At 41.3% G+C, this 17,615-nt stretch overlaps 1 protein-coding gene across 6 annotated transcripts; it reads right to left on the bottom strand.

Moving 5' to 3' along the window:
* Positions 1 to 595: 595 nt before the first annotated feature.
* Positions 596 to 17,312, bottom strand: dag1 (dystroglycan 1). Of its 6 annotated transcripts, none has more exons than XM_053424616.1 (3): positions 17,232 to 17,312; positions 5,998 to 6,566; positions 596 to 4,492 (listed from the first exon to the last, which is right to left on the bottom strand). In XM_053424616.1, exons 2-3 carry the CDS (start codon positions 6,418 to 6,420, stop codon positions 2,195 to 2,197), a joined length of 2,721 nt encoding a protein of 906 aa, XP_053280591.1. In that variant the 5' UTR covers positions 6,421 to 6,566; positions 17,232 to 17,312; the 3' UTR covers positions 596 to 2,194. The 6 variants fall into 6 exon arrangements, with proteins under 6 accessions (XP_053280591.1, XP_053280593.1, XP_053280589.1 ...); XM_053424618.1 differs by lacking the exon at positions 17,232 to 17,312 and adding an exon at positions 12,988 to 13,010; XM_053424614.1 differs by lacking the exon at positions 17,232 to 17,312 and adding an exon at positions 12,711 to 12,981.
* Positions 17,313 to 17,615: the final 303 nt, after the last annotated feature.

The raw sequence follows: 17,615 nt of genomic DNA, 5'->3' as shown, positions 1-17,615 counted from the left end.
TGTCTGCAACGAGACATCCAATGGAAAAAGTTTGACCTCTCCTGAGTAAGTCATCATCACACCAGCTCAGTGCTGAAAGAATTTTAAGGGCAGCTATTAGTCACCGTTATTGATATTTCTCCAGAATGGAAAAAAAAAAAGCCATGCCCACCTGATGCCACAGAAAGGGAGCGCTTCTCTTAAAATATCACAGTGTCTCGCAAGGGCAGCCTGCTGTGTCTCTGCTTTATTACAACAAAGAGGGTGAAGCTCGTGTTATAGCCAAAACGCAGCCGACCATTCCAGCCAAATGGGGCTTTTTTCTCCCGACTGTGTCAAGACTATATTTTTTAAGCAAGACTACAAAAATGCCACACAGGTCTCTTGCTATGATTCGCTGCAGTAGATTTACAGATGAAGAATAAATCTAGAAAGCAGAGAGAGGCTGGACTTCTCAGAAGGTCACGGCTTTGAGTCTGAGCTGCCAGCCGTGAAAACACAACATACTGACTTCAATGTATTCTGCATCTTACTTACCTGACGTGTTGTTTATTTTAAACTGCACATACAACACAGTAAATCCACTGGCTCCCACAGAAATGAACGGTACACCATCTTTGAGGCTTTACAAATAGTATTACATTTTATTAATATATTTTCATAAAACAAGTTTAAGACTGTATCAAAAACTCAGTAAAAACATTAGATCTTTAACCATTTTTCTTATGGTGATATCAGATATGAAATGTACATAATTCACATATTGTTGTTTCTTTGTTGCCCATCATATTGAGATAATGCATTATTTTTTTTGTTGTGATGGGTAAGTAAACGTTCTTTTTGTACCGTCACAAACTATAAAGTCTTTTTATGATTGTGATCATAAATCTAAACATACAATTAAAAAATAAAATAATTTCCCAAGCTGGCCCTCCCCTTCCCCCCACTCGACTAGGTTTACTGATAAAACACTAACATTATGGAGTTGTTTAATTTCACAGGCACACAATTATGTACATCCCCACGTCCCCATGCCTCATCTGAGCCGACAACAGGCAGAGCACTCAACTGAGCAGTGCAACCCCTAGAGGCAGAGCAGTGATATTACAGTACTCTTGGCCACCCACCCCACACACACCCATACAACCAATTCAATATAAGACAGTGGATCCACCTGGTTGACAGTTCTCACCTCGCTGTGGACCACAGAATTCCATTGGCCCGTTCATTATTGTTGTAGCGACCCTAAAAGTATTGCCCTGTGACCACAGACGTCACCTTGGCAACAGCAAAACCAGTCATCTCACAAGCAGATTCAGTAGCACAGACATTGAGAAAAAGAAAGAAAAAAAAAGTTATTTATCTTGTAACATAATTAGGCTACGTCCCCAACCGGCATGATCCGTGTAATGTCCTTTGTGATCAATTACCAGAGGAATCTCAGTCATGTGGCGAGTTCAAGGATACAAAAAGATATTTTCTTCTCTTTATTGGACTACCACCTAAGTGTGTTCAATTCTGTGCAAGACACATAGTGCAAGGTTTAACAAGAATTTGCATAAGTGCAATGTTTGCATGTTATTATCGAGAGGGAGCAAAGCATAAACCAGAACACAGAACGATCAAGAAGAAGAAACAAACCGATTCTTGTGTAAATTACGTGTTTCATGCTTTCAGTTTGGCTTTTTGTATTTCATTCCCCTCTAGAAATAACAGGTGCAAAATCTTAGTAAACCTAGCTGAAGGACAGATAGAGTGATATAGAACATATAAAGATTAACATTGTGAGGGAGAGCCTCGAGCCTGTTGTCATGGTGACATCTGCTCAAAGGCCCCATGGGCCTCAGTCTTTCCTGCTTCTTCATTATTTTCTATACAATAGAAATAGTACGTCATTGAAGATAAAACTGACTCTTCTTGGCAAAAAAGAGACAAAAAAAAGAATATGCAAGAAGTCAAAAGCAGATTTGAAGGACAAAAAAAAAAAAGAGAGTGCTGGCGATTACAAACTGTTCCCCATCCATTTGCCCTGTGCCAGTAGTAGAATTTGAGAGATACAGTGTTTTATCCATGATGGACGAATATATGGGTATGGTTGCCTGCTCCTCTACAAAGTCAAAGCCATTTCATTGAACATTAAAGTTGCTCCTGCAGTAGTTTTCAACAAGCATCCTCACGTTGCACCTGCTTTCCAAACTGAAAGCTCCAGTGTGCGTTAGGGAGGCACATAAGGAGGTGGTGACCTGTACGATGTCATGTTCTTGGGGCGAGAGCCTTTTCCCTCTATGGGGACAGTGAATGGTGGTGGGGGCATGTAAGGAGGGGCATTAGGGTCATCATCTTGATAAACAGAATACTCCTCTAGCAGGTCCTGGTTAAGCAGGGTACAGTGGGGGCCAGCCATGTTAGGGTACTCTGGAGGGGGAAGCGGGGGCTTTTCCTCCTGAAGGATAAGGGGGATGCTGGAAGACGGGGGTGACTTGGAATCATCTAACTCATCTGCAAATATGATAGGGACTCCTTTCTTGATGAAAGTGGCCTGCTCCTCTATGGTCATCTTCCCTCTGCGCTTCTTCCGATAGCAGACCATAGCAATGATCCCGGCTATGAGCAGTAGAGCTGCTACTACTACAGCTGGAATAACAGTGTGCAGGTAAACATCATCACTGCTCCTACGACCTGTCCCAGGTGAAGGCGAGGCTGTAGGAAGGACAGGCATTGGCACCTCTCCTGGTGGAATGAATATGTAGCTGTGACATTTATTAGAACCACGAATGGAAATGTTGATGGGTTTGAAGTCGGGCTCCATGGCTTTGACGAAGGCCAGTTTAGGTGTACCTTGGGGATCAGAGATCCTGTTGCTCAAAACTGTAATCTGGTCCTTTGGGCAAGGACTCTGCTGCAGACTGTTATTGGTCCATTCAACCACAATGGAGCCCTTTGTGATGCTCCTCAGGGTCACGGTGCTGCTATTGCGATCACCAAGGGCATAGGCCAACTTTTTAGCCAACAGAATCTTCTTCTGAACATCATTGCTTAAAGTTTTGGGGTCACCATGAAAACGAGCAGCAAACACAACTGATGGTTTGTCATTCGTGGACCATCGGTTGACTTGAACCTCAAATGCATCCATGATGCTCTTCCCACCCTTATCAGTAGCCAACATAAAGTACTCATGTTTCCCCTCGTGCTGCTCTTCTGGAAGCCCATACAAAAGCTGAATAGTGCTGTTGAATTGGATCCAAGAAGTTTCGCTCACTCCTTCTTTTGGGGTCTTTTTCAAAGTCAAACGCAGCTTATCAGTAGTACCATCCTCCTTGTCAAAGAAGGTATCTGGAGGAATCTTAACCTCAAAGTAGGTACCAACCCATGCGTTCACCTGATCAATGGCATTACGGATGTCTGGGGTTTGATTCACGTCTGGTGGCAAAGGAGGAGGAGTGGTGGTTTTGCGTGGTTTAGCTGTGGTAGGGGGACCTGGAGTGGAAGTTTTGACTTTCTTGGGTTTCCTTGTGGAAGAGGGTTTGGTTTTTTTGGTGGTGCTTGGGGTTGTTGGCACAGCAGTGGCCTCTACAATTGTAGGCCTGGTCATGGTTGGCTGGATAGGGATGGAGCTTGTAGTTCCTAGTACTCTTGTGGGTTGGGGGACGCCAAGAGCAGGTGTGTGGGCAATCTGATCCCTGAGCCTCATTGTAGGCTTCACTGGAAGCGGCAAAGGGCCTCGGACAGGCGGAGCCGAATATTCTGTTGCTGGGGCAATAGAGGGCGAAGTCGGGGTGGGAACAACCCGTATAGGGGGCTCTGGGTGGGAAGTTGGAGGAAGCAGGGAGGGCACTGGTGTAGGAGTATTGTTCAATTGGCGTCTGACCCGTTTCACTCCATGGGGCTTTTTGTTCACAATGTGCCAGCCTACCACTGGGTATCCCAGCCTGGCTGACATGGTCCCATCTTTTGCTGAGGATTGGACACTGCTAATATCAGGGATGCTGCCCTGGTCGAGGGCACATCCAAGCTTCCATGACAGTAGAGCCCCATTCTCCACCACCTTCTTAGCATTCCCTGGTCCAGCCATGAAAGCAGACATGTCAAATAAGCGGTTGTTAACAACAGGGACCACCCTCATGTGCTCCAGGGGCACGTGTGAGAATTTTCTCATGATGCGCAGTAAGTTGGCCCTCTGTTCAGAAGCCATCTTTGTCAAATCAGCATCCAAGATGACAGTGAGGACAGTGACAGGTTCCTCAGAGCCACAGGTGAAAGGCTGGAGGCCACTGATGTCAGACTGTAGCGTAAGCAGGGCCGGTTCAGTGTCTGCCCTTTCTTCTGGGTAGACTTCAACTGAGAAGACTGTACTGGGGAACACTTGGCTGCCAGTCTTCTCGGTTATTTCCTCTCCAGACACCAAGATATGATACACACCTTTATCCTGCTCCAGGGCCAAACCTCTCAGGATGCAGCTTTCTTTGTCCCAATATAACCAGGTGGGTAAAGTCTCCTTTCCCGTTTCAGTGAGCTACAAGAGGGAAAAACCATATCATCAATACCATTTTACATTATAGAGAAACCTCTGAGATAAAACGTAAGTACTGAACTGCAAAACTCATTACTAACTTTAAGTGATGATCATATCAGAAAATGAACATAAAAAGTTCCCAGGACCCAAGTAATGACTGAAAAGTGCTTACTCAGTCAGACTAGGAGCTTATGTTTTATTATCATTTATGAGAGAAGGAAATCTTTGAAGTATAAACTGGGAGATGTTTGGTTTTATTTGATGCACAATTAAAGTGACTCCATGATCAAAGATATAATTCTGTATTCAGTTCAGTGTTTCATATTGACCAAGTTGGCTGTTAAACAGCAACTATAAAATTCTCGCAGATGAATGTTAAACATTCAAAAATATGTAGAGCAAAAGCAGAAAAAGCTTTCACTACCTCTACAACCTCAACCCCCCCCCCAGTTCCATTCAGTTGATGAAATTGTGCCAAATGTGAACAGGAAGCAGAGTGAGCTGCTATTCATAATAACCACTATGTGAGTCATCACTCTTTATTTTGAGTTATTACTGTATGACAGGATATCATTCTCCATCACCACTTGGGCCAATAATAATCTCATCTCATTCAAAAGTCTGACTGGAACAAATTGCACCACAGGCAGCTTCAACCAGCAGTGATACAGTGATCAAATCTGACTGGAGGGAAACATTCAGTATATCATGTATTTCTAAAATGACAAAACAGTAATGTAATAGTGAACTTGAGTTCACATAAAATGGCCATATCTTTTATGATACAATTGAGTATACAGTGGCTGAGGCCAAAACAAAGCGTTATTAAATTCAAATTAAATTCTGTACAGAATTGTCTTAAAACTACTGTAACAGAATTAGGCTCAGCTTTAAGTCATTTTATTTAGCATTAACATCCGAGGAGGAATACATTTTAGAGTGTATAAACGTAAACCATGGACCTTGTACTGTGTTGTGTACAGTATTGTACACTAACTGAATGATTCATTGTGATCTCATTGAAATTAAAGGTTCAGTGTGTAAAATGTAGGTGTTAGGGATCTAATGGCCGAAACTTAATATAAAATAATCATAGCGATGTTTTCACGGATATTTGATCATCTAAATTATATGAATTGTTGTTTTCTTTACCCTAAAATGGGCCAATTATATTTAATTACTTTATATTTACATCGGGAGGGTTGTCATCTCTATATTTTTACAGCAGTCCAAACTGGACAAACTAAAACTTTCGAGTTTTTAATACAACTAGATGCTTCCAAATGTTCTCTTTCATGTTTCATGCGGGAGGATGAGGTGAGGGTTATTCAGCTGCAACATGAAACTTCATCTTCAAATGTCACTAATTTCTACACATTGAACCTTTATTAAGATGTTTACATGCAATAATTTGTAAATTCCACAAAATCTCCCACAGAAGATCAACAATGGATGAATTTCGACATGGAGTGTTTAATTTTATGTTGAATCTTCAGTGTACTTACGTGGACATTACAGCTTGCATTGGCAGGCCCGGTTGGAACCTTCAATTGGAACACCTGGCCCACGATTGCAGAGGAGTCAGGTATGCCAGTGTGCACTCCCCCATTCTTTGCAGAGGAGTCTTGGATAGCTGTAGGTGGCCCTTCAACCATATATGATGAAGCAGCCTGGAGCTCAGCGAGCACAGATGACTGCATGGAGGCCTCCAACTCGAAAGGTATCATCTCCACCACTGTCTCTCGCTGCTCTTGCACAGCGCTCTGGGCCATGGTCACTAGAAGCCCCAGCACCAGGGGGATAGTCCTGCATGAAGGAAGCCCGCTCCTCCAAGCCTCCCCTCGGCCCATGTCTCTCCTCTTAACGTGCATAGCAACAGGGCTTTTGGCCGCCCAACAGATGTCTATGAACAACTGACGAGGCCACATGCACTGAGTCAGTCTGATGATAAACTGATGAGTCAGATTCCTTAGTTATTGGCTAAGCTCACAGCTGTATTTTCCTTCTTTGTTGTCCTTGGTGAGCCATGAATATATCTCCGCCAGCCTGTTACACAGCCATATCAGCCAGCTACCTGAGAACAGAATACAAGACAAATGTCAGTGTGCAAAAGACAAAATCATCAGTGGAATGCAAACATGCTTACACTGTAAACTTTCTGCTCATAATGATTCATATCCCGCTCTCAACAGATCTCCCCAACACAACGCTATTAACACAAGTGTTTGTTGCTCTTAGAACGGCATCTTGTGTCTTCTACACGAGCCTGAAAGGATTCATTAGTGTCCCACACACACCTTCAGTAATGACACAAATTGACAATGATTTATAGGTCATCTCAATCTGAGATTCATGTTCGAAATTAAAATTTACGGCTCATTACAGTGCAAATTCCACAGAGTGTCTATTATACATGAAATAATGAATGAGTCAACAGCCGATTGGTCGTAGTATTTGTCTTCCCACGACAATTTTTAACTGAAGCAATATTTGGAAGTAACTCTTATGTATTTTATTTGAAGAACAGGTTCTCCTACTGATACAGTATTCACTTATCTGTCTTTGTATTTTGAGTAACAGTCTTTTCATGAGATGTACGAGTGTCAAAGGTTATTTGTAAGTTTTAATTAGATGCCCTAAGGGTTGGAACCAGAGCCTCTGTTGTGCTGACCCAGCCAGCCCCAATCCTGTAGCACTCACAAACGGACAGAGGGGAACAGATAGAAGCCGGGAACCCTACTGCCTAACTGGCACATGGCTCCTAACGTCTGTGCCATGTTAGTAGAAAGTATTTTATACCATTTCCTCTAATAATTTGTCTAATATTGTTTTATGCAGTTTGAGCTCAGCTTTCCGCTAACCCCATGACTCATGACTAATGAATGATCAAGAAATTACCATTAAAATATGGCTGCACTGCAATGGGTCATCTCGTAGGCCAACAAACCACCAGTCTCATTGTTTGAGGCTAATCTATCAAATTTAATAAGCGGAATAAAAGTCAGTGATTCTTTAAATCAGCCGATTTGCAAACCATGTCTTGTAGTTCAATCCTCTCACTCGCCCAGTGAGACAATTAAATACATTTTGGCCAAACCTGAATTACGTTAAAAGAAAGTACCATTCCAATCAAATACTCAAATTAAAACTACCACTGCTGATGTGATATATTACATTTACACTATTCGTTTAAAAATGTTCCTACATGAGTAATAATATTAAAGAAAATAGTACTAATAAAAATAATCTGACAAACGGGGAGATAAACAGCGTTTGTGTTGTGAGTTAGTTCTTACTATCTGAGCCATTTCTAAACACCTGTACAACCCATTTAAAGACTTGTTTGCAATTCATGTATTCTAACAGTGCCCTATTAAACACATGAGTGCCTGTATTTACCCTGCTGAATGGGGCAGAAAGATTTTCAATAGAAAACACTGTTGCAGGTGGAGCGATCAGATCTGTGGGAACTGACTGTGAGTCCTCAGTCTGTGGATAGACCTCTTGGTGTCAAAGTAAAACTAAATAAAGATAACACATAAAATTGATCAGAAAAATCCCTTAATCTTTTTAGGAACACATTACATATAAAACATTAGGCGTAAATCACATGTATTCAATAGTTAACAACACAGCCTGTGGTATTTTTATGTCGCTTTTAGAACTGAAACATTTAATTCTACCAAGGCAACTAAAAATCGAGTGCCTGTACCAACTATGAATTGTGTAGTTGCAATTATCTCCTTTCTGACAAATTCAATATCAGCCTTTTGTTAACCTGCCAAAAATCTTAACATTAAAATCTATTTTTGCTTGAATTTGAGCCGAGTCCTTCTCCTTAACTCTGCTTTTTCTTTATTATTCAACTGCAAGGAGCTCACATCTCATTTCACTGCTATTGACACAGACCAACCCACTGCTTTTGCATTTAGAAATGTATGATTCATCACTGGACAAAAAAACTGTAAAGAAAACAGAGGCAGCAAATGTGTACTATATATTTGCTGGGAACATCTATTCTGTGTTGTCTATTTTTGGTGACTAATAAAAACAGGCTATTAAAAGCAGGACAAAAGAACTCTAACTATATCTTGAAATTATGTCTTCAGTGGAAATGATGGTGATTTACTGTGGGTATATATTGTCTACAGAAGGGGACTGTTGTGACTAGACTGCCAGCTGGGACAACTAAAACATACAATCATTTCACATCTAAAGGGATCCTGTAGTTTCAATCACCATTTTTTCTAGTTGCTGAAGCGAAGTCTCAAAGAAAGGAAAATCTGTGACAATCAAGTAAAGAGAGTCCTGAGTCATGTCTCTCCTAACCCATTAACCAGGTTGAGACATGCACCTTATCTGTGATCATTATCTACCCAGTCACTTAGAGGGTTAAACTTACACCCCATGACCTTCTCCCCAGTCCACCTCCTCCTGAATCTGAAAATCTCCAAAAGATCAAAAACACACTAGAATGTCACTCAGTAAAGTGCATATCTCTGCCAAGGCCCCAGAAACGACATTTAAATCTACCCAATCCATATTTTTACTTGGATTCAAACCTAATTGCACAAACTCATTAGGTAATGGTGCCATAAATAACTTTTTTATCAAGCTTCCATTAATTATTGAGTTGGAAATCTTTAAAGATGTTAAAAAAGGAATCCCTGACCACGTCTAAGAAAGTGATACAAGAAACTACCTGGATCTGTTCCCTTAAATTAATCCTCACCAAAATGTCATGGGTTCTTTCTTGGCCAATGCTTCCAACTAGTTTCGTGGTAATCCGTACTAAAGACAAACCAACGCAGATGAAAACATAACCTCCTTCACAGACATTAATTGTGCAAGGAAACATCTCGCTTGGTGCATTATTAAAAATATTTGGTCTGCCTTCTGCAAAGACAAACTTCGTTTCGTTTCGACAGTCCCAGATATTATTGAGATAATTATATTATTGTCATCATCTAAAAACCATGTTATACAACTGATATAATGATATTGTAGCATAATCATGCAAGTGCAACCTTTACACAGAGCAATGAACCTTTAATTCTTGAATGTTCAGTCTGACATTTGAATAAAAATTATGAATAGCTAAATATCCTGAATAAATAAAACATAAATAAAATAAACCACACACACACAATCGAATCAATAAATAAAATGGACTCTCTGGCTCTGCTAGCATAAATTTCTCTTGAATAAATGTTAAACATTTGGCAAAGAATATATGTGGCCAGCTCGGTAAACAGGACGATTATGCTTTAGTTGAGCCTTAAGGTTTGTACTGTATTAGGTTAGTACTCTACAAATCGAATACAGTGTGAGTGTGTGTGCTCGTCTCTGTTAGTTAGTAATCAATGGGGTTGGACCATGAATCTAGATCGTTTCAGTCACTTTAACCCTGATGTCCTGGCTGTGTATGTCTCGTGGTGTGTGTAGCAGGTAAAAATGTTGCCCTATGACATGGTACACACCAACTGCTTCCAATGTGCGACCAAAATCTTTGGCGTGGTGGTTAAGATTTTGGCGCAGCGACCCGCAATGAAAACATTTTACCAGCGTTGAGCTGCGTAACAATGAATCTCGAACACATGGTTCGATAAGAAAAAGCGATCAAAGGCAAATCTTCAATGACTTACAATGTCAGCTGAGTCTAAACGTATCGCATGATTCAGCCAACCTTTGGTGTTCATATGTAAAACACACACATTTACATGAAAATAGATTTAGCCCATAAGCTTAATTTAATAAAGATTTGAGCACTACACTTCACCTCGGGCTGTTGCCATGCAAGAAAAAGAAAAAAAAACATCTGAGCATCAAAGTAATCTCTTCACAATGTGGCCTAGATTTTATCACGTTCTCATTTAAAAGTGTGAGTAATTCAGAATTCAATTCAAACAGCTCATTATGGAATATGAAACGTTTTCATATGCTGACTTGCAGTGTTTCAACACGCCGTTCTAATGAGCAACTAACACTATTAAAATGAAACGTGCACAATAGGTTGCAATTGAGATTGGTAAATCTTAACAGTAACACAGGTGTTATTTGAGGAAACAACGGGTAACTGAAACAGGACTCGACAAGATTAGAAATCAAGCTGTGTTTCCTGTAGTTCAGCAGATTGACCTTGAGAAGCTTCAGCAAAACGTGCTTGTTTGAGGTGTGTGATTCTATAAATCCATAAATCAGCTCAGACGTTGATCTCTGACTAAAGGGTTGGTTCAAATAGTCCATTCAGTAAAGTTAAGGTATCGTTTCATTATCCTGTCTCGCAATACGACCACGGTTTGAGTCCTTGTCTGAGACCTGTTACACCCTCATTCATTATTCTTCATCACAATCACTCTGCCTGTAAAAGTATCCGTGAACACGCCTCACTTTAAAAAGACATTCACATGGGTCCTAGAGGGAGTAATTATGCCTCATTGTTATCGTATAGATCATTTCTTTAAACAGAATTGGGCCCCAAGCTATGTGGCACTCCTGCTAGAATTTTTTTTAAAAGATATAGTTTCAAAAGCCACAGTATCAAGGCTCATGTAAAGATCTTCATTCTGGGGACATGAGTAAATAAGATGTGTATTTTCCAACTATTTAAACTATAAACACAACCTCAACGTTTCTATGACAGAACTTTTTTGTATATATTACATTGTACTTTTTGTAATAGCACAATGAAAGTGGCTTGAGTGTGGGTGAGTTCTGCCCATTACACTCTGAGGTCTGCTGGACTAGAGGGACAAAACCATTTACAACCACAGTATCCATGTTTTCTGCAATTCAACTGTAGTTAAAACTTGAAAACCATCAAAAATAATTAGGACACCGATGCACAGTGGCACTCGGGGCCGATTGAACTGACGTACCACATCCAGCAGCCTCTGGCTAGTGCATGAGCTGAATAACAAACACATCCACAAGACAAGCTTGCTGTGCAATTGGATGTTTCCCTTGTGTTGCCCTCCGCGAAGTGATGAAACATGTGGGGAGGGAACACAAAATGGGCCTTGGCCGAGTTGAAGTGTAACCTAGCGTGATGACCACAGAGCCAGCTCGTTTAGCCACCGCCATGTGCTGTCCAGCCCCCAGTGTGGAAGTCAACAAATAATTTCCGTGTGTTTTTCTATGAATTGAGAGGAGCGTGAGGCAACAGTACAGTTCCAAGCATGAAAACAAAAAGGCGAAGATAACTCTCTGTTCTGCTGAGCTTATCAACAACTTATCGGATGTTCATCTCGCTTCCTGTGAACCCAAATCAGTTCCTGCTAATAAAAACAAAAACAACCATGTCATTACCAGCTCGTTACACAAGGTGAAGATAAACCTACTGGATCTACTGCAACGTCAAACACGTTGGGGAATCCAGGCTAACATTAGGTTAGGCTACATCCATCCTGCGAGATGAAACATTACCAAATCATGTGTGGCAATTACAATACATCCCAATTCGCTGTGATGGAATACAAAACACAGACATTAATGTTATAATCAAACGTGTTAGTGGTTAAAGATGTTATGTCCCAGTAGCCAGTTTAGTCCTGCAGCTAGCATTAGCTAACTAAAAAAAAAACCTTAGCTACCGGGCCCCGCTTCGCTTGCCCCCGTTTCTGCCGGACTCGGTAGACGAGGCCCTTGGAAGTGATAACACCACCTTCGACGTTCCACCTTGATAAACCACCCAGCTGCCCGCACTGGTAAACCCGTACTGGTGGAAGTATCCCCCCCCCCAAAGACTGCGCACAGACAGCCGCCTTGTTAAGTGGCTGCGTTAAGTGTTTTGTCCTGCGTCCGTGTGGTTAGCGCAGAGGTGCACCTGTTTTTATTCTAGGCGGAAACCAAAAACCAGACCCACCGCTCCGGCGCCTGGCTCTTCCAAAAAACACTGCGGCTAACGTTGGCTGATCGCCGGCTACACCCGCCCGGTATAGCCGAAGCCGTAACCTCCACACACCGTAACGGTCAACGTGAGCCAGCTCCAACCGCTGCCCGAACGTGGAGCATCAAAGGCGGGTGGGGAGAAGGAAAAAAAGCGAACCGAGCGGGGCTAGCCGACAAGCTAACCTGCTAGGAGCGAGCGCCCGATGACAAATATAGCCGCGGTTACCTGTCCTGCGTGGATGGTGTGGGAATAATGAGCGGAGTTAGCGAAGGTGACGTGGGTGCCATCTTTAAGAGGAGAGCGACAGAAGCCACCATTCAAACTGACCTTGTTGTGGAGCTAACGTTAGCTAACTCGCGCCGTAATGTCTCCTCTTGTGCCCGGGGAGCGCCGCGGAGACTTTCCCAAACGCCATTAAAACCAGCGCGTTTCCCCCGCACCGCCGCAGAGAGATGAGCAGCAGCAGCAGCGTCGGTGAGCCCCGGCGAAGGGAAGGTGTTATTCCTAAGATTTGTTAAATCACAGCAGCAGGTCCACCGCTGTGTGTACTGTAATTATGTCGGCAGCTACCCCTCCCTGCCCCGGCTGCCTGTGTCCTCCTCACCGACAGGTCCACAAGTTGAGACCGGTCATGTGTGACTCCGCCTCCCGTTGGTTTGGAGACATGCAGGTGAAAAGATAACACTGGAGAGTTCACTGACATCAACTGGGATGGAACTGACATCAACTGGGTTAGAACTGATTATTAACTGGGTTAGAACTGACATCAACTGGGTTAGAACTGATCATTAACTGGGATAGAACTGACATTAACTGGGTTAGAACTGATCATTAACTGGATTCTAACTGATCATGAACTGGGATAGAACTGACATTAACTGGGATAGAACTGACCACTAACTGGGTTATTACTGATCCATAACTGGGTTATTACTGATGGATGCTTTTAATACAGCACCACACCTCACACTAACCACGTGACAGGAATTCCCCCCTGACTTAGATTGAGGTTTAGTCTTCATCTGAGAGATCCGGAGTAAATCACAATCATGCTCATAATTATAGCAACTTCAGCAACTTTCAAAACAGTCATTTACGAGGTGATTCACAAAGAGGACAGATAGAAAACAAGAATACAAAACAGCGGAAACAAGAAGCAAATCTGTCCAGTGTCTCTGTGGAGATCCTCAGTCTTCCAGGTACTTGGTTGAGGCCAGTTGACCTGTTTTTTTTAGCACTTGGAAAATCCAATTTCATTTAAAAACAGAATTTGTGCCGGCAAAAGGATAAAAGGAACATAAGTAATAGTATAAAAAAAGGTAAAGGCTGGAGTCTACAGATTGAACACATTTTGTCTAGATGACAAAAAACAAAGTTGCCTCTCTCCCCCCCAGCAATGAGACTTCTTCACCATATCTCTAAGAACACTCAACACCATTCAGTAGCAGTGTGTGTCCCTTGCAAGCTTATACATTTAGGACCTTGAAGTCGTTGCCATGATTTATTCGTTTCCATGCTGTAAAAATGAAACTGAATACTGTAAACGCTGTGGCTGTGGGAAAGTCGCCGTGGGCATGTTTGTTTTATGTGGGACACTCTGATGTTCCTTTATTCATTTTAAAAGGACAAAACAAACATCTTGACAATAGAATAGACGGAAAAATGCATAATATATAATATTCTGGCTTCCTCTCTCTCTCTGAGATATTGCAATGGCGACTATCAGCCAACAGGAATGGCCTGGACCTTCACGGCTTTATCTCCTGCCATTACAGATTACTTATGGTTGTATTTTCTTTCATAATACAGTGAGCATTGAATGAAAGGTAAATCCATTCATTATTTGTAAAATGCAGCGCAAAGATTTACTGTCACAGATATAATCATGACATATCACATTTGACAAGTTAAAGCTGGTAGTTGTTTCTTAAGTGCCGGCCTTTCTCAAAGGACAGTTTAATAAAGATTCATTGTATTTCATTTAAATGTCCGTTTTTTTTTTTATTGAGCCCTTCACCGTAAGCATATCTGGAAAGACTTTAGAGAGAATCATCCTACACATAATAAAACCACAGAATGAAATGATGCAGCAAAGGGAGCTTTACCCAGCAAAGGATGCATAGTGGTGCATTTTAAAGACATAAATGAGGGGAACTTATGCTATGACTCAAAACGTATATTGTATAAACCTGCAGAGCCTCTTCTGTTTCATTCAAATTTATCTCAGTGATAAAGTTTAAAACGCCAATGTACTGCCTTGGGTGTTCTATTTGAGAGTATTGAAAATAAAATACATTCCTGATTTGATCCCTCTGTACTTCATAGCATTACCATAAGGTCTAAAAGCTTTAGATTGTATATGCATGCAAAAGTTGTGTGTCAATGTTTTCTCAAGTCACGAAGTTGAGACAACACTTTTCACAGTCTAAAGGTTATATTTGTCCAAAGAGCCGTATTGAAATGATTAACAACACAAAAGACTTATTCTGTGTTTGTGCAGGTGCAAAATGATGTCGGCATTTACACTAATCGTTGAAATATCTCTGTACCGCCTCATATCTACATTTAATATTCTTTGTTAATACAAAAGTCTCACGTTGATTTTAGCATTGATGGAAAAACCAAACTCCAGAGGAAACAAATAGATGAGGATCATATTGTTGCCGATCTGCTCTGTTTCTCTCTAATATATTGATACAATACATCTGTAAAGTGCCTTAAGAAATTTTGTGTAATAATTCAGCGTATTTGAATTGAAAGTCGAGACATCGTGGGATTTGATCGATGAGGCGTGTAGTGTAGTTTGGCACAGTAGGATTATCATACCACCATGTTGCACACAGTTTCCAAAAAAATGTGACCTGCATCAGTGCATTCAGAGAAGCACTTGACTGCCAAGTGAAGGCAACTGTGATAATAGTCACAAGACTCACGAGCATGTGGTTGTTTAAAAGTTCAAGGGTTCAAACACCAGAGGATGAAGAGCTGTCAGATCAAGTTAACTTAGTTAATGTCCAATCCCTGTTTTCATATATTAACTCTTTACAATCTTTACAAAAATATATATTATTCAACACTGTTCCTGTCTGTTACTTCGGTTATTGTGGTTGCAACCTGGAGAAGTCAGTACTGGTTTGGGGCTCTGTGGGCAAGACATTTAAACCACTTCCTGCACTACAGCATTCTGCACTGCAGAGGATTTCTTTTCACCTTGACGACTTCCTACCTTCCTCTTTTAAGGTGAAACGGATACATACAAAGAAGCAGCCTTTTCATTGTTCAGATTTCTTTGAGCTTTCATGAATGACTGGTTATATTAGCCTGTATTATTATGGGTTTAAATAGGCCAAGAGCTCTATTGGGAACTATACTTTAAAGAGCAGGGAAATGTTTAAAAAAAGAGGAACATCTCTGAGACTGACAGCCACAGTGGAAAAAAAAACTCTGCATGAAACAGCAATCACAGATTGCATTATACTGTCAAATAAAGCTGCCAAATAAAACAGAGGAAATGGCTGTTCTTATCACTCGCTTTTGCCAACAACTGATTAGCTGTCTTTTACCCCGCTGACAATATTTGCGTGAAATATGTAGTGCCATTTATGTGATGCTATCGTTGCACATTAACATAAACTGTACACTGTATGAATATCTTGGAGCGAGAATGAACTTGATGTTGATGGCAACAAAGAAAGGTCCGTCATATACTAATAAAACCCTTGGCAAGCCTGATTAGGATTTTAAGATAGAGAAACAGAGTCTGTCTCTAGGAGTTCATAGACCTGTCAATCATCGGAATCACTCTGACTGGTTCACCCCTGCAAGGCAACAGTAAGAGAAAAGCATGTGCACTCGCTGTCTGCATGTAGACATCTAGAGAAGAGATTGTTTGATGAATAATAAAGTTATGTTCTATTCCAAGCAAACGCTTGAATGTAATGAAATTCCTTACGATTTTCCTAATGTAAAATAATGATGTGTTCATAAAAATGTATTATCTCATAGATAATACATTGATGTTCAGTAGATACATTTTTTAAATACCTGATTTTATTTACACATTACATGCCCGCAGAGTAATGAGAATCTTTCTCATAATTATATTATGCCTCTTAATTTTCTCTAAATGTAATGAATACATCGTCGGAACAGACACATGTAAATTATATCATGTCTGCTGAGAAGAATACACGCAATACCCCACAGTTGCTGTTCTCTCTTCCTGCTGTTTACCCTCGAGGCATATTATGGATGAGGGATTTCCATTGGAAATGCATCACCCGGCTCTCATTTCGTCAAACAGACACATACACAAAAACACCTGCAGCTTTACTAGACCATGATAGCCCCACCGCAGAGGGGCTTTCATGTGATTGCACATATCAATCTGACTCTTGATGTGTGAGCACAGGGCGAGAAAGAGAGCGGATTAGGAATCAGCTGACTCCCCACATTTTCTTCCAAGTGACTTATTAGAGGGGTTATTCTGAGCAGACTGTTGGACCACTAAGGGGTTTGGCTGAGTAGTGAGACCCTGAATGGAGCCAATCTCCTCTCCCTCACAACGCTATATTACTTCAGACAGCCCTTCTCGGCTTTACTCGGTAACAAACGGAAAGACCCGTTTCTGCTTTTTCTACGCTGCACTCGGAGATCTCTCTTTTTCTCAGAGATCTCTCTTTTTCAACACAATTCCTGTCACGGTCATAATTTAAAATATCTGCCCTGTAATAGCTTTTTTTTTGTTCCTGTTGTGGAAAGAGAGCAGGCTATATTATTTTGCAGGAGCATTTGATCATGATCAACGGTGTCACACTGTAAAGAATGTTTCATCAACACACCATTTACCTGTTAGGTTTTGTTTTTTCGGTCTGCAGTGGGTGTCTCCTTGATAATAGAGCAGGAAGAGTGAGGATTTCCTTCGGGCACAGTTTCTATAGACCAGAGTGCAGCTCTTGTTTGTTCCTGCCCTCTGGTTCTCTTTTCTCACAGCTCAGCCAAATAAGGTTTTCAAAGAGGTTCCATCGTCACTTGAACATGTTGACGCCGAAAATGGTTGTTGGCGAGCCCCTGGTCGAAAAGTAATGATTTACCGAATATTACGTCTTATTGAAATGCAAATTGGGACTTGTAGTTTCATCTTGTCTTATTTATACGTACGTATCTCACTGTAATTTAATCCCGTCGGAGACTTGCTGAGGCAATTTAGCTGATAATTCACAAATTGCACTG

Source organism: Pleuronectes platessa, chromosome 6, assembly GCF_947347685.1.
Source record: "Pleuronectes platessa chromosome 6, fPlePla1.1, whole genome shotgun sequence".
In the NCBI taxonomy this organism is placed as follows: domain Eukaryota; kingdom Metazoa; phylum Chordata; class Actinopteri; order Pleuronectiformes; family Pleuronectidae; genus Pleuronectes; species Pleuronectes platessa.
This window is presented reverse-complemented; position numbering and strand designations above follow the sequence as displayed.

Excerpts from the sequence above, each read along its gene's own strand:
- dag1 (XM_053424616.1), bottom strand. The coding sequence starts at position 6,420 with ATGTGGCCTCGTCAGTTGTTCATAGACATCTGTTGGGCGGCCAAAAGC. Across the intron at positions 4,493-5,997 it reads ATGCAAGCTGTAATGTCCAC|CTCACTGAAACGGGAAAGGA; the intron begins GTAAGTACACTG and ends TCCCTCTTGTAG.